Source organism: Nicotiana tomentosiformis, chromosome 5 (assembly GCF_000390325.3).
Source record: "Nicotiana tomentosiformis chromosome 5, ASM39032v3, whole genome shotgun sequence".
In the NCBI taxonomy this organism is placed as follows: domain Eukaryota; kingdom Viridiplantae; phylum Streptophyta; class Magnoliopsida; order Solanales; family Solanaceae; genus Nicotiana; species Nicotiana tomentosiformis.
The window spans coordinates 23,975,043-23,999,747 of record NC_090816.1 but is presented as its reverse complement, the minus strand read 5'-3'; the positions used below and the strand labels follow the sequence as shown (position 1 = coordinate 23,999,747).

Sequence of the window (24,705 nt, the reverse complement as noted above, 5' to 3'; positions counted from 1 at the left end):
AATTAATTTAAAATTATTTAAAAATGGCTAATATTATTCTAACGTTGGTTTGCCTAGCAAGTGAAATGTTATGCGCCATCACGGTCCTGAAGATGAGAATTTCGGGTCGTGACAACTTTTGACTTGTTTTAAGCAATTTTTAACTTATTTTAAGCACTTCATAGATTTGCCAAACATTGAAAAAGGTTAAAAAGAGCTTAAAAGTTGATTTGACCAGCTTAAAAGCCAATCCAAACACCCTCTTAATCTAGGCGGAGTCAAGATTTAAAGTTTATGGGTTCAGAATTTGCAACCGAACCCATAACTCGTTAGTTACTGGGTTCACAATTAAATATTATACATATTTAATAAATTTTCTAATAAAAATTACAATGTCTGAGTAAAAAGTTACTCGATGCGTCTGAACACGTAAGTAACACTCTCCCTCCGCTCTTGTCTATGTCAATCCATGCGGACTCACCAAACCTTATAGGGAATAACTTGTTTTACTGCTTCTATAAGGGCCATATATACTCAACATATATGACGGACAACGCAAATGTAGTGTAATAACTCGACCCTCGTGTTCGTATAAATTTAAACATGATAGTATTAGGTTTATATCATGATATTTTAATAATGACAAGTTAAATATCAAAAGTGCAATACTAATTAACTTGTTAACTGTGTAGAGCAATGCTCAAATGGAGAAGGAGAAAATACAAGATAGCGGCAACTTATATTTAAGATCTCAAGAAGAACGGCCTGACGTGGAAAATAGCGGGAAATCAGCATGGCATAAGGGAAATCAAGAAAAGAAAGGAAAGAGTGATAATCAGCATTAGTAATGCAAATTATCCGACTTGGAAAGAAAGGAAAGAGTGATAATCATTACAAATGAAGAACATCAAATTGATATGGGTGGAAAAAATCTACAAGAAAGGTTCAATCAACGAAAATCAAGGCTTGATAGTAGATTCCATAAAGCAAGGAAGAGAAAGGCAATGGTAAGGAAATAAGAATCAAGGACAACTAGAAAAGATTATTTTGTCGAGCTAGAAGAAGAAAAATATCATCTATGGATCCAGTCACACAAATGCATTGAATTCAGAGACGGGTCATTCTCTTAGGAAAAAACAATTACCTCAAAAGGAAACACCATCAGTTAATCTTGGTTTCTATACCAGCGGAAGAAATTAAAATAAGAAGATCAGCACGGTCAAGGATCAACTCTTATATAGAGAGACAGAAAACTTGAAGATATATACACAGCTTTATCAAATTTTTCAATCTTTCTAGTTCTTAGCCAAATAGTGCATTCTTGAGTTTACTAGTATCCTAAAATATAGGGAGAAAAAGAAAATAATTGAGAGGTTATGTAATCACTTGTAGTTGAAGCAAGAAAAGTTCAATGGTTATAACGTTGGTGGTTGACGAAGGATAACCAAAAAACCAAGCTATAATGCAACTCTATTGAAGATCTTAGAGAACCGTTGAAAGCCACGAGAACTGAATTTGGTATCACACCGATACTCAAACCAGTATACTCCGCCTCATTTACTTAAGTTCTCCATTTATTGCTTAATGATGTTAGGCCAAAATACTATACTTTTAGTACATTACTCGCCTTATATTTTGTTAGTTTAGTGGTTAATTGTGTTACGTTTGAGCTAAATTATGTTGTTTTAAGATGAAAATGCAAGAAAAGAGCACAAAAATGCCAAGTACCCAAATTGTGCTACAGACCAGGCTTCGCGAGGTTTATGACCAGCTTGACCGCGCTACAGACCAGGCTACGCGAGGTCTATAGCCAGGTTGACCGCGCTATAAGCCTGGCTTCGCGAGGTCTATAGCCCGGTAATTAAAAATTGCGGGTTAAAAGACTTCAACCCCGATTTGGACTGAAGGACTTCAACCCTAGCCTATAAATACTCCCTAAACATGTCTAAGGAAAGAGAGGACGTTTTAGAGAAAATTCGACCTAAAGAGGACATTTTTAGAGAGGGGATTCGACCCAAAGAGGCAAGAACACACTAGGAGCAAGACGGAGAATTCTTCTACGAGTTTTTCACTTTCTTCTTCCTATTTTTATTATTGGTTATGAATTCTAATATTGTAGTTTTGCATACTATTATGAATAGCTAATTTATTATCTAGGGTTTTGATGGAACTTTTTGTAGGATAAATTCTTGTGACGTTTTTATATAATTGAGTCACTGTGTTTCTCTACTTGTTCAACTACGTGTTTATTATTGTTGATTGAATGACCATCAATTGACTGTGCTTATTTAGTGTGTATATTGCTCGAGAGAGAGAGAGAGAGAGAGAATACGCATTTAGGTATTTGTTGAATAACATCACTCCTAACGTATGTGAGAGATCAATACGGAGGGTTTAAAGGCGGGATTAGAGATAAAGAAACCTTGGTGCTATCGTAGTGAGCGGTGAATTAGTGTCAGCTAGCGTGATTCGAGAGAATATGTCTAGTAAATTGTGGTAGCTGCTCGAGAGAGAGTTACGATACCCAAAGTACTCATGATTGGTAGAGAATACTTAGGCAAAATTATAAAAGACGTAGCGGGAAGGATTCCGACAATTGGGAAAGTCATAAACTCTACACCTCCTTAATCTTTTCTCCAACCCCTAGTATCTTTCGTTGTAAATCTATTACTTTAATTTATTATTTAATTAGTTAAACATAAGAATCTTAATATTTATAACTTAGGAATTGTTCGAGCATGTCTTCTTAGTAATAGTAAATAATTGTAGCTAAACCTTAATTCTCTGTGTGATTCGACTCCGAACTTTTAAACCGAATTATATTTATATCGACCGCTTATTATTTTTAGCACTAGAGTTTAACGTGATCACTTAATTATCTATTGCACTAACACTTGCTTGAAAAAATAGTCGACTAAGATATAATCTAATTGATTAAGTTTTAGATTATACTCCATACAATTCACCCCTCTTGCATTTTCAGATATGTGTCATTACTAAAAATTGGAGGGAGTGACTGGAATCTCACAAATTCTCATGTCCATCCAACGAACCCTTAACCCCAAATGTGTTGCAGGAAACATAGAACATGTAACATGTAAATTAGTATTTTATTTCCTATTTCTTAATTTTTATTTCTAGAAAAAAAAATCAAAACAAAAAAGAAAACAGCCAATAAACTGTTGACACATGGTAATTAAGACTCGTTGTTATCTCTTCTAACAAACTTGGCAGCAACTCAATTCACACACATGCACCTTTTTCAGTTACACATTGCACACACCTCACATTCTCGCCACGTCCACTGTACAATTGATATTTACCAATTACACTCCACCACACACACGCACAAAAAGCTTCTTCCGCAGACCACAATTCAATTCACATTTCACACATTCCAACACTTTACGCACACAATCTGCACTTCACCGGCAACACATTCAATCGGAGAGAGAACCAGACTTTTCCATCACTACTCAGATCTAAGCGTAAGGGCAAATCGAGTTAACGAGGGCTGCCTATCGAAGCTCCGGTCAGAGGCTCTCCGTTTCGTCTAATTTTTTAGGGAATTCTCTATTAAAGGTCCATTTCTCAAATTCTCTATTTTATTTTAATAGGTTCCTGCTGCTTGTATGATTTTGTTTGACGTTCAGATGGGGTGATTATATGTGATGTGTTGTGAATAATCTGAAGTTCCTTAATGTTTGACTATTGGATGGAATGCATTTGGTTTTAGTAACTATTTTGATTATAATTGTTCAATTTGGGTAGATAATGTGTCGTTTAAGTAAAATCACTAATTAAAAAGCAGGTGGACCATTAGCTGAATGGAATAAATTGGGCCGAGAGGCACACAAGAGTTTGGGGTTGGTTTAATTGATATTAAATGTGCACAAACGAGTTTAGACTTAGGTTAGTTGAAAGTCAAAATGGCATGGCATAGCCATTTTTATGGTGATTATTGAAAATTAGACCGTGTTTGCAAAGTTATTGAGAAGTAGTCACTATTTAATGCGGAGATAAAATATGGACAAAAGTACTGTAGCTGAAACACAAAAAGTTCTAGCATAATATGTTGGATTATTGAACTCTTGTTATGAACTTCTAGCATATTATGTTGGAACTGCAACACATTGTGAATTTCAGCATATTATGCTGGCATCTCATATGTAAAAAATTTGAACTCCAACATATTATGCTTGAATTTTTCTGGATTTTAAGGGTATTTTGTTCAGATTTTATTTTCACATGAAAAGTGGCTGAATTTCAATTAGTTTTGAAATTATGGCTAATTTTCAATTAGCAGTTGTAAATCAGGCTATTTTTTATTTTTCCCTAGTTGAAAAGGCAATTGGGCCTAATGATATTCTTGGTGAATTTCATCCATGTTCTTATTTATTTGGGTCGTTAGGAACATGTCTAGACGTACAATAGAGGGAGAAATTCAAAAATAGCCAGATTTACAAGTGGTAATTGAAAAATAGTCACAGTTTCAAAAGTAATCGAAATTTAGCCACTTTTCATGTAAAGATAAATCTGAACGAAAATATTGTTCAAAATTCGGAAAATATTCCACCAAAATATACTGGAGTTCAAGTATATACTTTCAGCATATTATGCTGGAGTTCCAGCATAATATATTGAACTTCCAGTATAATTTACTGGAGTTCCAGTATAATATATTGGTCCAACATAATTTGCTGGAAGCTCATACAGGTGCTCCAATCTCTAGTATATTATGCTGGAACTTTCCGTGTGTTGGAGTTCCAGCATAATATGCTGGAAGTTCATACACAGATGCATCAATCTCCAGTATATTATGCTGGAACTTTCCGTGTTACAGCAAAATAATGGCTATTTTTCAATAGCTTTGCAAACGCTAGTTATTTTTCAATTACCAATCAAAAAATTGGCTAACCTGTGTTATTTTCCCACAACAGATTGAGTAGGTAAACTCTGGGCCCATATGATTGATTGCGTGCCTCCTTTTGAAATCTCATGTACATGGTCACGAAGAAAATGCCCCGAAGTATCTTTATTTTGGAGGCCATTCGTGGACAAGGCAACTGGATGTTAGGGGAAGCATAGAATAGGGTAGACAAGATACATTAGATTTTTTTTTAAAATTTTACATTGGGGTTATAATAAATATTTTGAACCTCCTTTGCATGTTCGTGCATATCTAAGTTTAATTTATTTTGTGGGGCTCCCTAACATCTTCCTCCAGTCAACTGAATCTGCGTAATCTAGATATTTGGCCCCCTTTTTAAAACCATTCCGACTTCATATTTTGACACTTTCAAATAGAAACCGCTTATTTTTTATAAATACCTTTTGGTAAAGAAACATGAGTGTTGGAAAAGGTATGACATGGGGCACTCGACCATCGAATACCATCATGTAGTTTGTACATGAAAGAACATAAACACCAAAATTGCTCGAAAGCGTCAATGCAAGCTTCATAAGGAGATGTCCTATAAAGTCTACAACCCCAATAACAACAACAAAAAATTCAGTGAAATTTCACAAGTGGGGTCTGGGTAGGGTAGTGTGTACGCAGATCTTACCCCTACCTTACGAAGGTAGAAAAGTTATTTCTGAAAGACCCTCGGCTCAAGAACAGTAAATATGAAGCAATAGAGAAACAATAGCAACAAGGAAATAAGACAATGAAGCAAGTAATACAATGAGTAATAACAGAGATCCAGGGATACGAAACTACCAGAGTAGTGCAGATCCTACTGATAATAATGTCACACCGTATAAAAACAAGGGACTAGGAATAGGAAGATATACAACTAGTAGTAGTAGTACTACTACTGGTAAGACAAGGCGAAACTCTAGACTGACTATCAACCCACCACCCTAATTCTCGACCTCCACATTTTTCTATCGATGGCCATGTCCTCGGTAAGCTGGAGCAAAGTCATGTGTCGAATCACCTCACCCTAATTCTTATGCCTCCCTCTACCCCTCCTCTGACTCGCCATGGGCAACCTCTCGCACCTCCTAACCGGGGCATCTGAGTCTCTCCTCTTCACAAGTCCGAACCATCTCAGCTTCGATTCCCGCAGCTTATCCTCCACAGGAGCCACACCCACCTTGTCCCTAATATATTCATTCCTAATCTTGTCTTTTCTGGTATGCCCACACATCCATCTCAACATCCTCATTTTTGCTACTTTCATCTTTTAGGCATGAGATTTTTTGACTGGCCAATACTCGGCTCCATACACATGGCCGGTCTAATTACCGCTTTGTAGAACTTGCCCTTAAGTCTAGATGGCGCATTACTATCACACTAAACACCAGAAGCGAGCCGTCATTTCAACAACCTCGTCCCTATATGATGTGTGATATCGATGTCAATCTTCATGTTACTCTGTATTATAGACCTAAGATATTTGAAACTATCTCCTTGAAGATGACTTGTGTATCAAGCTTCACGCCCACTTCTGCTTCATGTGTCCCAACACTGAACTTGAACACCAAGTATTCTACTTTTGTCTTTGCTCAATTTGAAACCTTTAGACTCCAGGGTCTGACGCCACGCCTCCAGCCTAGCATTAAACGCAACGCGTCTCTTCAATTAGCACTATATCATCTTCAAAAATGAATGAAGAGTCAGCAAGTTCAAACAACTTTCTCAATTGCCTTCTCGAGGACTTTGGCAAAAAAAAAAGACCATATTTAAGTCTTTATCCCAACAAAATACAAATCATTTCATATCTGTCATAGGGGAAAAAAAAAAAACAAGACTACAAAATTAGTATAAATAGAATCAAATGAATAACACCACAAAACCCACACAATGCATAAATAGAATTAGCTAAATGCATGCGAGAAAAAAAAGAGAAAATACACTATGGCACCTCCCCTTGAATGTGTTGCGGCAGCACATCCGTCGCTAGGGAAAATAAAAATGGGCTAAGAGTTGATCCCCGATGCAATCCCATCACCACTGGGAAATAATCTGAGTCTCCTCCCATAGTCCTCACCCGAGTCTTAACACCATCGTACATGTCCTTAATCACCCTAATGTATGCTACCGGAACGTCGCTAACCTCCAAACATCTCCATAGAACCTCCCCAGAAACTTTGTCGTAGGATTTTCTTAGGTCAATGAACACCATGTGCAATTTCTTCTTCCTCTCCCTATACTGCTCCATCAACCTTCTCACAAGATGAATGAATTCTGTAGTCGACCGCCCCGGTATGAATCTGAACTGATTCTCCGAAATAGACACAATCCTTCTCACCCTCCTCTCCAATACCTTCTCCTAAAATTTCATGGTGTGACTCAGCAGCTTGATACCCCTATAAGTTGCTGCAGTTCTGAATATCACCTTTGTTCTTATACAACGGGATCATCAAACTCCCCTCCATTCTTCTGACATCTTCTTCGTCCTTAAATTTGTCGTGGAGTAGCCCTTCGTGACCCCTATGTTGAATATGTCGTGGAGTCCCTCTAACGCTTTAAAATTTGATTCCGTGTGGTAGACATCTACTCCCTTTTTGCTTTACAGGAGTGTAGCTTGGGTCGATGTTCAACTTGTGAGATGAAGGAAGGATCAATCCTAATATATTTTGAAATAAAATAATTGTCTAGCTAATATTTATAGGTGGAGGTAGTTAGATGAAAGTGACATTTCTACTATCAAAGTATCAATTATGGGTATTTTATCTCCCCCCGCATTTTGGTCCATGTTGCTTCCTTTTTATTCAATTGTTATAATGTGAATAATTTTCATTATTAACTTGTAGGAGTATCAAGTGAAAACATAATATTTGAAAATTGACAAGAAATTACTCTTTAATAGGTGATGATAGTTATAGAAAGTAGGAAAGTGTACTATACTGAAATGACCGTCTTACCATGCAAATCAATACTTGAAATATGAATGTTATTAAAAGGTAGTGAATGCCTAGAAAGTAAGAAAGTATATTACAACGAAAAGACCAATTCAATTTGGGCTCTCACCGCGTAGATATATGCTTGAAATATGAGAAACTTTGCATTTAAAATAGTTCATTTTGGTATTTCAAATATTTAGATAGTTTTTAGGTAATCTAACTAGATATTACTTTTCAAATTCTAAAATCTTGCTTGATATTCCAACAAGTTAATAATGAAAGTATCACATTACAATGATTTTAGAAAGCATGTACCTTATGTGGAGGGAGATAATATTTGGTAGTATGAATGTTATTTTCATCTAATTACCACCACATATTGGTAATAATTAGGCAATTTTACATTCAAAATTTATTTAAAAATCTCAACCACCATTGGTAGTACTTACACAATTATTATACAATATATATATATATATATATATATATATATATATATATATATACACAAATCTACTTATTTTGGAAAATGCTTTTCGGAAAAAATATTTTTGGAGATTAGTAGCTTGTGTTTGGCTAATCAACTTGAAAAGTATTTTTGCCAACATTAGAGCACGTGCTTGGCCACTCTTTGTGCACATTATGCTAGATTACCCTTGTTTATTTCCATTCTCAGGTATTTTAATTTGATGTTTAGTTTGGTGACTGTATTCATATGCAGGCATATGTATATGCCTTATACAGTAAGGGGAGTTTGAGTCTCTCCATCAAGTTCTGTTTTCTGGTTTTGGTAAATTCTAATATGATCCTACAGATATAAATAATCCTTTTTGTAACAATAAATCCTCTTTTCACTGTGCTAGAAGCGGATTCAAGATTTAAACTTTATGGGTTCAGTCTTTAGCTTTTTAGTATTGAACTTATTATATTTTAAAATTTATGATCATACTGCTATTTGTTGCAATTATAATGAACATAAATTTATGTTATGCGTTGAAAGTTCTGGATTCATATGAACCCGGTATCTCAACGACTCAACCTTGCATTCGCCCTTAATTCAGGTGCCACTGGATGTTGGGGACCATAATGGTAACCTCATTGTGGCATTTGCAATGTATTTGGGTGGAACTACCAATAACATATCAGAAGCCGAGGTTATGTTTTTTTGGGGTGAATTGCTGTCAAGAAAATCATTTCACAAACATCATCATTGAATTTGATTCCCTCTTAATAATTAGGATGTCAAAGAGAAAATTGGAGGTACCTTGGCAAGTTAAGGATTTTTTTAGAGATTTGGCAACTATGTAAATTTGATTTGTTCATAATGATCAAATTGTATCTAGTCTTGTTCAGTCTACTTCCAAATAAGTACTCAGCTAGGGGCTTCAACACTCACATAAAGTTCTTGTTTTGACAATTTAAAAGTTAGGAGAAGGTTTTTTACTAATAAATCGATATTCAAATTCACTCCTAGACTACTGTGGTTTATGTAAATTGGGCTGTTGTAGTTTCTGCCACTGCTTCAGGGAAGATATTGTCGCAGCAGATGAGTTGGCTTGGAGAAAGAAAAGATTTTCTCCTCCTTAATGCTATTTCATTGCCTGGAAATGTTAACGTACCCACTGAAGGATGATATACTGGCAAGGCCTAATTTTAATGTAATTTCAAAATTAGACCAAAGGAGGTTCAATTTAACTTGGAGGGTGTGTTTGGTATGAAAGAAAATATTTTTCGGAAAATATTTTTTAATTTTTTTATGTTTGGTTGGCTTAAATGTTTTGAAAAATATTTTTCGTATGAACTCATTTTCCTCCAAAATGTTTTCCTATCAAAAGGAAGGGAAAATATTTTTTAAAATTCTTTTTCTAACCTTCTCCATCCTATACCCATTCCCAGGGGCGGATCTAGCATATTGGGTACGGGTTTAACTTTTGACAAAAACCGAGCATATATGTACAAATTCAGCAAATTTGGTTATATATTAAACTATGAACCCATAAACTAAAAGAGGCTATGGGTTCAATGCTGGAAAACTTGATCTCACTTCCGTTCCGTGCTGGAGGCTCGAGTTCTGTTCCCCACTTTCACTCTTTCTTACATTAGAGTTGTAGGAGCCTTTTTTGTCACAGCAAAAGAAAAGGGGGTCTTATTCTTCTTGATTGACTTAATGGACTTTTATACTCTTTTCAAAAACATAAAAAATTAAAGGGAGTCTTATTCTTCTAGGGAACACATCAGATTAAGAAATTGAAGCTTCTTCAACCCCAAACTTCTAAAGTTAGGGTTTCAAAAATCAAAACAAAGGCTTACAATCAATCTTCTTCTTGATTTTGCTAGTACAAATCTATGGCTCTATGGTTATGATTCTCTATTATGATGTAGTTTATATATTATAAGTTATAATAATGGTATAATTGCTCATTATCTATTTCTTAGGGATGACTTTCTTTTTGAAGTTTTTTGTTGGCAATCAGCAAAAAGAATCATTTTCTTCTCTCAATGATAAAGGTATAGAGAAGAAAGTTACTACCTTTAAGTCTTAAATACTTAAAATTCTGAAAAAATATGTAACCCTATGAGCTTTTAAACACTTTTTTGGGGATAAATTATTCATGATAATATTAAGCCTTCAACAGAATTAAACAAAGATGAAATGTTGAATTTGGATCTTAAACCTGATCCTACTGAAAGAAACCAACTCTCAGAATATTCTCCTAATCTACTCGACCGAGTGATGAGATGTTGCATTAAAGAAGGAACATGTCAACCTCGTAATCATAAGTTTCCAAAAAGAAATCTTGGTGAACTAATGCGTCAATTTAATCCTGAATGGTTTAACATTTCATATTCGGGTTGGTTAGAATATAGTATTAAAGTTGATGCAGCATTTTGCTTATGTTGCTACTTATTTAAAAATGAGCATGAATGACATGGAAAGGTTGAGGAATCTTTCACAAAGAGTGGTTTAAAGCTTGGAATAAAGCTACAGAAAGGCTTAATGCACATATTGGTGAAGTGAATAGTCTTCACAATCGATGTTTCAAAATGATGAGAGATTTAATGAATCAAGAAGAATCAATTTTAACCTCTTTTGACAAGCAGTCTGAGAAAGCTAAAAGTGAGTATCGACTTCGGTTGACTACTTTGATTGATGTGGCAAGATTTCTCTAAAAACAAGGAATGCCTTTTCGAGGCCACAACGAAGGTGGAATGTCTACAAACAGAGGAAACTTTCTAGAACTCTTGCAATGATATGCAAATAGAGATGATGAAGTGAAAAAAGTTGTGTTAGAAAATGCTCCAATAATATGATGATTTCTCCAAATATCCAAAAAGAGATTGTGAATGCTTGTGTATAAGAAACAATGAAAGCAATTGTTGAAGAGATGAATGGAGATTATTTCGGAATATTGGTTGATGAATCTAAGGATGTCTCTCATAAGGAACAAATGACTCTTGTTCTGCAATATGTCAACAAACAAGGAAAACTTATTGAGTGATTCCTTAGTATTGTTCATGTTAAAGATACAACTACATTGTCATCGCAAAAGGCAATCTATTCTTTACTTTTAGAGCATTCATTAAGTCAATCACAAATACGGGGACACGGTTATGATGGAGCTAGTAATATGCAAGGAGAAATCAATGGGCTTAAAACGTTAATCTTGAAAGATACTCCTTCAGCTTATTGCATACATTATTTTGCTCATCAATTGTAATTGACTCTTGTAGCTGTTAAAGAAACATTATGATGTGAATCAATTTTTTGATATTGTTGCTAATGTCTTTATTACTATTGGAAGTTCTTTTAAGTGCGGGGAGATGCTTCGAGAGGATCAAGCACAAAAACTAGAGGAATTGCTTGTGCTTGGTGAAGTTGATACGGGAAGTGGACAAAATCAAGAACTTGGACTTCAAACGCCAGGAGATACCCGTTGGGGATCTCATTTAAAGACAGTGCATAACTTTATTGCATTATTCTCGTCAATTATTCATGTTCTTGAAGTTGTTGCAAGTGAGGGTGCAAATTATCTCGAGAGATCAATGGCAAAAAGTCTAGTGAATGACATAAGATCTTTTAAGTTTGTGCATTTATTGCATTTGATGTTAAAAGTATTGGCAATTACAAATGATTTGAATAATGCTTTGCAAAGAAAAGATCATAATATTGTAAATGCTATGAAGCTCGTTGGTTTCGCCAAGAGCCATTTGCAATCAATGAGAGAGTCTAAATGGGAATCTTTAATAGCCGATGCCTCTTCATTTTGTGCCAAGCATGGTATTGTGATCCTTGAAATGGATAAGAACTATCATCTTGGAAAGTAAAAGCGTAGGAGTTCAAGTGTGACATATTCTCATCATTTGCGTGTAGATATTTTTAATGTTGTCATTGATTTGCAGCTTTCAGAACTTAATAGTCGTTTTGATGCAGTGAATAGTGATCTACTTCTTGGTATGGCTAATTTAAGTTCAGATAATTCTTTTGCAAATTATGATAAAGAAAGAATTATGAAGCTTGCTAAACGTTATCCTCATGAGTATAGTATTTCCAAGCTTAAAGATCTTAGCTACGAGTTTGACAACTATATTCTTATGTAAGAGAAGACAATGATTTCTCTAACTTGAAAGGGCTAGGAAATCTTTCAGAAACACTAGTTGAAACAAAGCTGCACAAGACTTGGGGACTTGTTTATTTGCTTGTGAAGTTGAGTTTGATATTGCATGTCGCTACTGCAACGGTAGAAAGAACTTTTTCTTCAATGAAATACATCAAAAATGACTTGCGGAGCAGAATTGGTGATGAGTTTATAAATGACTGTTTAGTTTGTAATTTAGAAGATGAAGTATTTAAAAGTGTACCTAATGATGTGTCACGACCCCAAATTTCCTTCGTAGGATGTCGTGATGGCACCTAGTCTCTAAAACTAGGTAAGTCTAACAATGCGGAATAATAATAAATATCTGAAATAAATAAACTACAATTAAAACAATTTCAACTCCCAAAATTCGGTAGAAATAAATCACAAGTTTCTAAGAATTTATTCTCAATGTATCTATATATCAAGGTCTAAATAAAATATAAGGAAGCAACATAAAATGATAGAAGGGGACTCCGGAGTCTGCGGACGCTGGCAGATATACCTCGAAGTCTCCGTACGCAGGTAACTCACTGACGTCTAGGCTGGTAAGATGTACCTGGATCTGCACAAAACGATGTGCAGAAGCGTAGTATGAGTACATCACAGCGATACCCAGTAAGTGCTAAGCCTAACCTCGGTAGAGTAGTGACGAGGTCAGGTGAGGCCCTACTGGAATATAATAATGGAATGGTAAAATGTTTAACAATATAGTAAAATAAAATGACACTAGAAATGAATCAAATAGTATGTCACATTTAATGACACCAAATAATTGCAAATAATATCTCGTGGAATCAAAACAGAATTTCCTTCAACTTTATGAAAATCACAACAATTAATCGAAGGCAACTATGGCCATAAATCAATATTAACAAGGGCACTACCGAGGTACCGCCTCGTAGTCCCAAATTATAAATAATTTCACAATATCTCATTTCCTTATATCACCGCGGGAGCCTTCACAATTTATTTAAAGAAAATATTTTTTTTCCGAAATAGCATCCCGCGTTTTAGCCACCCTTATCACACCACATGACTTCTAGTAGTCACCCCTACTAGCCACGTGCATCAAGCCACCCTTATCTCACCGCATGTGTTTCAACACCCAGACTTTATACCACCGCATGCGTATCAATATCACAATATATCACAATTTGCACCTCAAGTGCCCAATATTTCAATTTTTCACGAAAACAAACCGCACGAAAATATTCAAGAATAAATAATTCAGGAAAATAATATTTCAAATTTTTAATACGTTGCTTCAATATCAAAATTAAAAATGTCAAATACTTTATATTAATAATATTTAATTTAAAGAAAATCAACCTTCAAATAATGCATAGTATGAAAGAAATCAAGTTTCAATTAAACAGGTAAAACAATTAGCAGGAAAAAGGCAAACAAATTTAAAATATATATCACAGATCAATGATGAAAAATATAACAAGATAAAATAATTTAATAAATGCGCAACAATGATCTACACAATTTTAAAATATAATCTTTCACATTTAGCCTGTGTACACACTCGTCACCTCGTGTACACGATTTTCAACACATTTCAATAATCACATTAATATCAATTCTAGGAAAAATTTTCCCCACACAAGGTTAGACAAGTCACATACCTCGACTTGCTCCAATTTAATCAAGTATTATGCTTTTTCCTCGATTTTTCGACTCCGATCGACTCGTATCTAGTCATAATTAATTCGATACAGTCAACAAAAATTATAGTAATCAATTTCATAAGAAAATATTATATTTTCATTAAAATCCGAAATTAGCTCAAAATTTGCCCGTGGGGCCCACATCTCGGAATCCAGCGAAACTTACAAAATCTGACAACCCATTAAATTATGAGTCTACCGATACCAATTTTACCAAAATCCGATAACAACTCGACCTCCAAATCTTAAATTTTCGTTTTTGGAAGATTTTGCAAAAATCTTGATTTTTCTTCCATAAATTCATGGATTCATGATGTAAATGAGTATGGAATCATAAAATATAATCAATATAGGATAAGGAACACTTACCCCAATGTTTTCCCGTGAAAATCGCCCAAAAATAGTCCAAAAACCGTGCTCCAAAAATCCAAAACGAAATGAATGAAATGACCATTTTTGGTCCTTAAGTTTCTGCCAATCCGTCACTAAAAGTCCATTTTCTGTCACTAAAAGTCCATTTTCTGTCACTAAAAGTTCATTTTTCGTCACTAAAAGTCCACCAGAAACTGCTCTACCAGCCTTCCTTCAATTGATCATAACTTTATGTACAAATGTCCAAATGATAAATGGTTTAATTTTCTGGAAATTAGAATTAACCGACTACAACTTTCATGTTTTGCAACTTTTCTGATTCCTTATGAATTGCGAGATATAAACTTCCAAAGTCGGCTCCATGCATCAGAATTTCTGGCGAAACTGCTTTACCAGCCTTCATTCAATCCATCATAACTTTCTGCACAAATGTCCGTTTAATTTTTTGAAAACTAGAAACAAACGACTAAAACTTTCATGTTTTGACATTTTTTCTATTCCTTATGAATTACGAGATATAAGCTTCCAAAGTTGGCTTCACACACTAGAAATTTCTGGCGAAATTTCTATAAATTTCCAGGAATCTTCTTTGTCCGAAATCCATTCCGTTTACATTCCGAATTTCACCCAGACCTTCGGGACCTTAACCAATTATACCAACATGTCCCAAAATACAATAAGAACTTATTCGAGGCTTCAAACCACATCAAAAAACATCAAAACGACGAATCGCACATCAAATCAAAATCTATGAACTTTGAACTTTCAAATTCTATATCTTGTGCTGAAACACATCAAATCAATTCGGAATGATTTCAAATTTGGCACACAAATCATAAATGACATAACAGACTTATTCCAATTTCCAGAATCGGATTCCGACATCGATATCAAAAAGTCAACCCCCCGGTCAAACTTCCCAAAAATGCAACTTTTGGCATTTCAAGCCTAATTCTACTACGGACTTCCAAATAAAATTTCGATCACGCTCCTAAGTCCAAAATTACCATACGGAGCTGTTGGAATCATCAAAATTCTATTCCGGGGTCGTTTGCACATAATTTGACATCCGGTCACTATTTGAACTTAAACTTTTAACTTTTCATCAAAATTCCATATCTCGGGCTAGGGACCTCGGAATTTGATTCCGGGCATACGCCTAAGTCCCAAATCACGATACGGACCTACCGGAACTGTCAAAATACTGATCCGAGTCCGTTTGTTCAAAATGTTGACCAAAGTCAACTAAGTTGAGTTTTAAAGCTCTAATTCACATTTTAATTCATTTTTCACCTGAAAACTTTTCGAAAAATTTTACGGACTGCACACGCAAGTCGAAGAATGATAAATAGCGCTTTTCGAGGTCTTAGAACACAAAATTATTTATTAAATTTAAAGATGACATTTTGGGTCATCACATGATGTGATCATTGATCATTTTCAAAACATGACAAGTCGTCGGGCACAATTGTAATGGTGATATTTACTGAATATATGTTATGTTTAGTGGTTCGGTACTTTTTAAATATATTGAATATTAACACGCATATATGGTTCGGTTATTATTGTATAGTACCTTGAGGTTTGTCCTAGAATTTTAAATCTTGAACCCATAAAGTTAAATTTCTGGATCTGCCTTTGCCCACCCCGCCAACTCCCCCCCACCCCACCCACCCCACCCCATGCCCCACCCCACCCACCTCCACCCCACCCTAAATAGAACTTTATTAAGAGCACTTTCTTTTGATGTTGTAAATAAAACACTTCTTTTTTATTTCGATAAATGAATATTATTTTCATGATGTAGAAAAATTATTTTCTTTCATTTCAACAAACTAAGTACTTTCTTTTCCTGAAATAGAAAAATTATTTTTTCCGCAACAAAATGAGTATTTTCTTTTTATAATGTAGAAAAAGTATGTTCTCTCATTTCAACAAAACTATTATTTTTTTTTATGACGTAGAAAAATATTTTTTCTTTTGCTTCAAAACTAAGTATCTTGTAATAAAAAAAGTATTTTTTTCCCAACAAAATGAGCACTTTCATTTCATGATATAGCAAAAAGTATTTTCATTCATTTCAAACAAAAAGAGTACTTTCTTTTCATGATGTAAGAAAAGTTTTTTTTTTTATTTCAACAATGGGGATTTGGGGGAAGTTGATTTGAGGAGAGTAGCATAAAAAAATATTTTTTTTAAAATATTTTATACTCTCGATCCAAACACTAGAAAATGTTTTCCGCAAAAAGTTTTTCACTCACCAACCAATCACCAACCAAACAAGAGAAAATAAGTGATAAAATTACTCATTTTTCAGAAAAATATTTTCTAGTCATGAAAAACATTTTCCTTCGTACCAAACACATCCGGAATCTAGTTGAATTTTTTGGTAACGTACAGTTTTCTCAAGAACTGTAAGTAACCTTTTTAGAGAGCTGACATCTTCACAAAGGTATTTAGCTTTCTTTCTATATCATCATGTACACGAATGGTTCTTACCATTTCCAAAAATCTAAGTTTCAACACTAAAATTTAGATGCTTTTGATTTTATTTTTTTTAAAATAAAAGCGAGACACAAAGACATAGAGAAATGCTACTGAATCGTCCTTTGTGATATGTATCAAGGCAACTTGCACTATATGGACAAAGGATTTCTTGCATTTTCCACTAACAAAATTAATCATGTGAAGCATTACTTATAATTTTATTACTGTAACGTCTCAGCCCGATAATGATGTCTATTTGGGCTTAGGTTTCATATTACTCTAAAATACGTCACTAGAGTGTAAATTACCATCTTTCTATGTGTTCTGTTAATATGGTCTGCTTAGGGTGTTGCAGACACTGCTGCCCCAAGCAACACAAAACTTTACTGATGAAAATCAAAGGTCACTCCAAGAGAAAACCATCCTAGAAACACAGAAATGTCGTTTGAAGAAGTGATTGAGAATGTAATCCTTAATGCCATTCTCCCAAAGCGATAAAAGAGTAAACTTTCTGGAATCCTTTATGAAAATATTATGAAATCCTATTTATTCTAACTCTCTCTTTCAAATTTTCTAGCGAAGTATTGTTTATAATTGAAGGCGATTTTTTTAATTGTTCCTTAAAGGAGCTTATAAACATAATACTCGCTCAGTTCCATTTGACGTGCAATACAATTTCTTTTGTAGTATGTCTAAAAAGGAACATATTTGTTAATAATTTAATGTTTTTTTTCCGTATATATATTCATGTTTCACATAAACAATAATGGTTTCAGATAAACTCGACGCCTAAGAGGTGCATCCGCTATTGGTATTAAGTATTGTCCACCAGTTGCAGAAAAGTGATATTCAAGTATAAATAAAGTAGGGTAAATTTCACAAATGGTCATATAACTATGACTTTTTTTCATCAAAGTCATATAACTTTGTTTTATTAGAAAAATATAAATTTTCAGTAGTATTTTCTTATTTTGTGATTTTTATTTTTTATTTTCAGTCTAATAAATAATAATGCAATTAAAATAGGGATGACCCAACCCGACCTGGCCCACTCGACCCAATACTCAAATATATATAAATTAAAATAATACTAAAAGTGAATAGTAAATCCTTCAAAACATGATACTTCTACCATTTATTTTTCTTTTAGAGATTTTCATTCAAATTGATAGCATTTTTATTTCAAGTGCTCTCTAATTATACCTTTTATTTCTTTAGTTTTTTGTTAGAATCATGCATTTCGAACTAAGTTTTTTATGGGGGAAGAATTTACTTTTCGTATTATTTTAACTTGCATATATGGTTATTGGGTGAGACTGGGTTGGGTCATTCCTATTTTAAGGGGAAAATATAAAATTAACCGAATGGTCGAAACTAATTGCACTTGCTAGCCAATATATATATATATATATATATATATATATATATATATATATATATATATATATATATATATATATATATAATGTGTATATAATACATACATATATAAAAAATATTTTATCGGCTATTATTTTTTAGAGGGCTAAAAATATACTCATATTTCTCCTATTTTAATTGGGTAATTATTTATTAGACTGAAAATAAAAAATAAAAAAAACATAAAATAAGAAAATAGTACCGAAAATTTTGTTTTCTGACCAATGTGAGTTAATGAAATTTTTATGATTTTTGTATGAGAAAATAAAGTAATATGACTTTTGTGAAAACAAATCATAGTTATATATCACTATAATTTTTAAGTGAGTTAGTAAAAGTTTTATGATTTTTGTGTGAGAAAAATAAAGTTATATGACTTTGGTGAAAAAAATCATAGTTATATGATTTTTGTGTGAGAAAACAAAGTTATATGATTTTGGTGGGAAAAAATCATAGTTATATGTGTTTAGCCTCAAAATCGGATAACAATTAAATTTGTAAGTGATTTTAAGGATACACATATTAATTTGATACAAAATAATAAATTGAGTTAGATTGAACAAATAAAGATATAGTAAATTCAAACCACTTTAGGAGGATGATTCCAACCTTAATGAAATATTCACCTTCGATCCGGGCTCACAATAGCCAATACTAATGAACAAGAAGAGGAGCTATGAATAACAGTGAAAATAATAGTGTATTTCTTTGGGATGCGTGTTACAATGTGTCTAATGAATAGTCAGACCTCCTTTATATAGTAGGAAAATCCTACTCTAGGTACAATTCTGTAAAAAGTAAAAAATCTTATGTTCAACTGATTGTCGGTTCTCCATCGATACGTGCCGAGATCCACGTCGTGATATCCAGCCGGTCGCGGATATTACGACTTTCTGTTGGTCGTACTTGGTTGCCTGACAATGCTCTCCGAAGTCTTTTGGGATGTGGACCGATCCCGGATTACGACACCCGATATTCTCGAGGGCAGACGTCATGCCCCTGGACTTTAACTCGGTGAGACTCTTGCCTCGATTGCGGTGCCTCGTTATCATGTCTCGAGTTTTGTTTACCCTATCGGAAGCTGGGGTGCGCCATGAGCCCAATTTTACTCGTATACAGATAGTCCCTTCGTTTCTCGGAGAATAAGTTTGACGAGAAACGACATGAGCTCTCCGATTCCTTCCTCAATACGCCGTGACAGAAGCGACAAGAAAACTTAAACGTCTCGTCAGTCTTGTCATTATGACTTCAAATGTGTGACAGCCATCGGGTGGCTGTTCCAAGATGCAAAGCATTGCGAGGCCCCTATAAATATCCCCTCCTTTGTTCATTTCTTACTTTACATCCAAACCTTTATCCTCCTGCCTTTAGAAATTCAGTACCCTCTTTTACACTCTAGCATTTTTACCCTCGTTACTCAAGATTCCTCAGTACGTTGCAAGAGTTTTACTCATTTTTTACTCAAGCCAACATATCTGAGCTTCCAACCTTCAACCTTTCCCTTACCTTTTTCAAGCATTTCCAGGTAACAATGGCCAAAACCTCCAAATCCGTTCCCCAAAAAGATGCTCCTTCTTCGTGGCCGACCGCTGAGGCCAAGGAGACCCCCCTAATGTGGTCGTCCTCGAGAAGTCCACTCCGGGTGCGGCCGCTGATGAATCGGCACCCGAGCCCCCTTGAAAATATTCGTGCCCAAGGGATGTTAGGTCAATGATGACTTTAAGGTTGAAAAACCTTCTTTTGTTCAAGACTGGTGTGAGGCGGTGTCTCGGTACGTCTGCTCTATCACTAGGTCATTCTCCCTACGGTTCGAAAGGACAACGACTAGGTGGATAAGGACGTAGTGATTCCCAGTCCCGATGACGATATCACTATATATCTTGAGCGATATCTAAGTGTTTACACTTATCCCTTTACATTGGGCCCGGTAGACCCGGTCATCTTGAACTTTTACAGGAGGTACGATGTGTGCCTCGGCCAAATTCACCCATCTCTGTGGAGGATCGTGATCCTCCTCCGATTATTTGTGAATAAAATCGATTCATGCACATTCGCCATCGATTACCTGCTCCACTTATACAGTCCTCGAATCTTCCGGGGGGGACTGATAAAGCTTGTACGTCGGGCCAGCAAGGCCCTATTCTCAAGCATCGATGAGGACCGGGATCGGGGTTGGCAAGGACGCTTTGTCCGGGTAAAGACCGCCAATCGGATACCCATCGAGTGGAGGACGTTTCCCGAGAAGTGGAATGTATCACGTAAATACACCTCCTTCCTAACATCGATTTTATGTTTCATCTTCCCTTTTCTCAACGGTATTTGATGTGGTGCATCCCTTGATCGAGTTCCAAACGCCATCCCTTGGCTCAAGGAGTGGAACAATGGCATTTGTTCGTAGATGCTCTATGCCGAACTCTCATGGTACGAGCTCTCGAAGGGCCGCTGGGAAGCCCGTTCTCATGGTAATATCTTTCTCTCCGAATAAGCAGTTCTAGACGTTCCTTTTCAGCAATTATGTCCTCATTGACTCTACTCTCTTTGCATGTTTGCCCAAGACCATCGAGCTTAGACCCTTGGTAGGGGGCGAGGATCATCCCGCTGATCCTTCTGCTTTGGGGCAGCCCGGAGCCTTAGTAGGGGAGAAGAAAAGGAAGAGGGCCCCGAATTCCCCAAGCTTGGAGAAAAAGAAACTGAGAAGGAGGCTGGTTCGTAAGCCAAAGGAAACCACCAGCTCCCGAGTGCTTGACTCGAACTCACTCCTTCGACTCAGGGACGAGCCTGAGGAGGATGAAATCTTTGTGTCCCATGAGCCGTCTGTTCCCGAGGAATGGAAGGCAGCCGAGGGAGAAACGACGGAAGCTAATCCCCCTCAGGTTCGTGAGGCTGATGCCGAAGTGAGGGCCGAGAACTCTCGAGACGCAGGCTGTGCTCCGCCCGACATTATATATATTTCGAGATCGCCTTCGTTCACAGAATCAATGTTCGATGAAGCTCGAACGACAAATGAGTGATCTAATGAGCGGGTCTATGAAGCGGATGATCCCCTCCGATCAATCGTTATCACCGTCCCAGGGGATTCCCTTATTCTTTCTGCCCCTGTCAAGGTAGCTAGCTACCTCCAGTTCCTGGTAACCGATGAGGACCATGCAAAAATGAATGGGGTAGATGCACTATGCCAGTTCAATGAAGCACAACAGGCGCTGAACCGGGTAAGGTGTTACCAAACTTTTTTATTCTTTAACTTTAGTTCTTGATGATTCAAATATCTCTTCTCATATTTGTAGGCCTCGGTGCTCCACCATGAAACCTTCCTCTGGTACCGGGATGAATTGAGCCAACTTGAGGCCGAAGTCAAAAGGCTTGCTCAGAAGAGAGACATGTATAAGCTTCTCAGCGAGCACCGTGAAGGAGAAGTCAAGAGCCTTCGATCCGAGTTTGACGTGACTCAGAAAGAACACGCCGACCTGGTGGAACAGGTAAAAATCTTTGAAGTTAGTAATGCCGAGCTAGACACGGTGACTAACGGTCAGAATCCGCAAGTCCAGCAGAAGGTCGATCGGGTCGACCAGCTCTGGGCCGAGATGGACGAGTTCAAGGCCATGGTCGAAGAGTGTAAAGGCAAAATGGACCGATTGGCTTTGGAAAAAGAGACTGCCCGGGAGCAGCTAGCCTCGGCGGAGGCCCAACTTCGAGTGGTAAGGGAGAAAGCTGAGGCCCGGTCCCAAAATATCGAAGACTTCCAGTCTCAATTGGGCTTGGTCGTTGCCGCACGGGACACCCTCGCCAAGGAGTTTGAAGCATCCAAGTCAGTTGTGAAAATAACCGGGCCGATGCTGAAGAAACGGTGGTCCAGTACAAAGCTCATGCCGAGGCAACCCAGGACCGATTGAAAGCCATTGTTGAATATGAAAAGTGGCAGTCCCGAAGGGAGGCTCTCGAAGAAGTTCATGCCCGGGGCTTCGATTTATCGGCCGAGAATAAAAATGCTAAGAGGCTCAAGGCCGAGGCCAAGAAGTTGGCGTACCATGAGGACGAGGAAGACTTCGAGGGTCGGAAAGATCCGAGGACAGAGAAGACCTCGATGGCCCCGGTGATGAGGTTGGCTCCGGCGAAGATAAAGATTCTTAGGTTCCTTGTAGAGTTTTCTTTGTTTTTGTACTTTTGTATTTTTTGTTGAGGCCGTTTGCCCTTTGTAAATATTTTTGTATATATACAAGGCTCTTTTTTCCCTTTGACAATTTTAAAGTTTGTTCCTTTTTTCTTTTTGTAAAGATCTTGAATACATTAGCACACAATAATAAGGTCTTGTTCGGAGGTTCGAAAAAGGCTCATTTTCGATGTAATTTTGGTTAAGACTCGCGGGGGCTTGAAATGATAGGAAGCTTTTCCCGTAGTGCTTACTTAGTATTTTTTAGGTTATAATTTTGCCGAGGGTAGCCTTTGAACCAGTTTAGAAATTTTGAAGGCCTTATGTATTGGTTATGGATCTCGGACGTCTCCGAGCCATTCTAGAACGGCCGTAGCCTTTTAAGTTCGGGTGTTGCCCAATGAGCTTATTACCCCGGGCTTCGATACCCAAGTCATCCGTTCTTGCCCAAGACGATAGTCCCCGAATGAGGATAACCATAGCCATTTAAGTTTGGGTGTTGCCCAATGGGCTTATTACCCTAGGCTTCGATACACGAGCCATACGATCTTGCCCAGTACGACAGTCCCCGAATGGGGATGGCCATAGCCTTTAAAGTTCAGGCACTGCCTAATAGGTTTTGTGCCCCCAGGCTTTGATAGCTCGAGCCGTCCGAGCTTGCCTTGGACGACAACCCCGAGTGAGGGTGATCTCTTGGATCCGGATAGGGGTGGCCCTTGGGCTCGATGTCTTTAAGGAACAGAAATGTAGTGTTTTTAAGAGACACAATATTTATCTACAAGGTAGAAACTTTCTTTCATTTCCGTGCGCAACATACAATGTTGCAAATATGTACAAGCTTCGTGCTATGACTTGAGTGGTTTATGTGGGCACAATTCATTTGACATTTTGGCCCTTACAATAAATCATATCCACCGAGCCCAGATTGTTCGAGCACAAAATTTCTTTCCTTGCTAAAATCATTATCCAAGGGTGATGGCCCCCAATATTCGAGGTCGATTATAGAGAAGGCTCAGATACTGTCGATGTAATCCTCGACTCCGGTCCATAGACATTCTTCATTTATGAGTTAGTACGATCCACTGTTGCCTCTTTAAAAACCTTGCCAGAAAATCCATTTGGGACAAAACCGGTTCAAGGGAAAAAGAGTGCAACACGTGATTTCAGGGCTAAAATTTGTATCATTCCTTGACCGTTACCTGCAAGTGTTAGTCCAATTCGTAATGTATGTAAAGAAAATAAATGAATTAGGTCGTACCTTAGCAGTAGTATCGTTTCAAGTGGGTTACGTTCCAATTGTTCGGTAGTCGCTCACCGTTCATTGTTTCGAGTTTGTATGATCCTTTGTTGGTGATCTCGATAATTCGATATGGTCCTTCCCAATTCGGTCATATCTTCCCTTCGTTCAGGTTCCGGGTATTCAGTGTCACCTTCCTCAACACCAAGTCCCCGACATTGAAATGTCATAGGTTGGATCTTCGATTGTAATACCTCTCGATCCTTTATTTTTGGGCGGCCAACCGGACGAGGGCGGTCTCGCACCTCTCATCTAACAGTTCCAGGCTCGTACTCATGGCCTCGTCATTTGACCCTTCGGTCGCATATCGGAACCTGAGACTCGGTTCTCTTACTTTGACCGGTATTAGGGCTTTGCCACCGTAGACCAATGAGAACGAGGTGGCCTTAGTGCTGGATTTTGAGGTCCTACGATATGCCCATAGGACTTCGGGCAAAATTTCCTTCCATTTTCCTTTAGTGTCGTTCAACCTCTCTTTGAGGTTTTGGAGTGTGGTTTTGTTCGTGGACTCCGCTTGCCCGTTCCCACTAGGGTGATAGGGTGTTTATAAGATCCTTTTGATTTTATGGTCCTCCAAAAACTTGCTCACTTTGCTGTCGATGAACTGATTCCCATTGTCGCACACAATCTCGACCGGTATTCCGAACCGGCATATTATGTGGTCCCAAATGAAATCAATAACTTCCTTATCCCTAACTTTCTCAAATGCCTGGGCTTCCACCCAGTTAGAAAAATAGTGAGTCATAAATAATATATTTTGAGCCTTACCGGGTGCCCATGGCAGGTGACCGATGATGTCCATTCCCCATTTCATGAATGGCCAGGGTGACAAGGCCA

The 24,705-nt window shown here is 36.9% G+C and overlaps 1 protein-coding gene and 1 long non-coding RNA gene across 2 annotated transcripts; both read left to right on the top strand.

The window, feature by feature from the left end:
• The first annotated feature begins 3,239 nt into the window (after positions 1-3,239).
• Positions 3,240-12,072, top strand: LOC104120562 (uncharacterized). The gene is made up of 2 exons (XR_004503487.2): positions 3,240-3,561; positions 4,920-12,072. It is a non-coding gene; the product is annotated as an uncharacterized lncRNA (long non-coding RNA).
• An 8,733-nt stretch (positions 12,073-20,805) lies between these two features.
• On the top strand, positions 20,806-22,314 carry LOC138892031 (uncharacterized). The gene is made up of 4 exons (XM_070175722.1): positions 20,806-20,886; positions 20,980-21,297; positions 21,529-21,633; positions 21,709-22,314. Exons 1-4 carry the CDS (start codon positions 20,806-20,808, stop codon positions 22,312-22,314), a joined length of 1,110 nt encoding a protein of 369 aa, XP_070031823.1.
• The last annotated feature ends 2,391 nt before the right edge of the window (positions 22,315-24,705 follow it).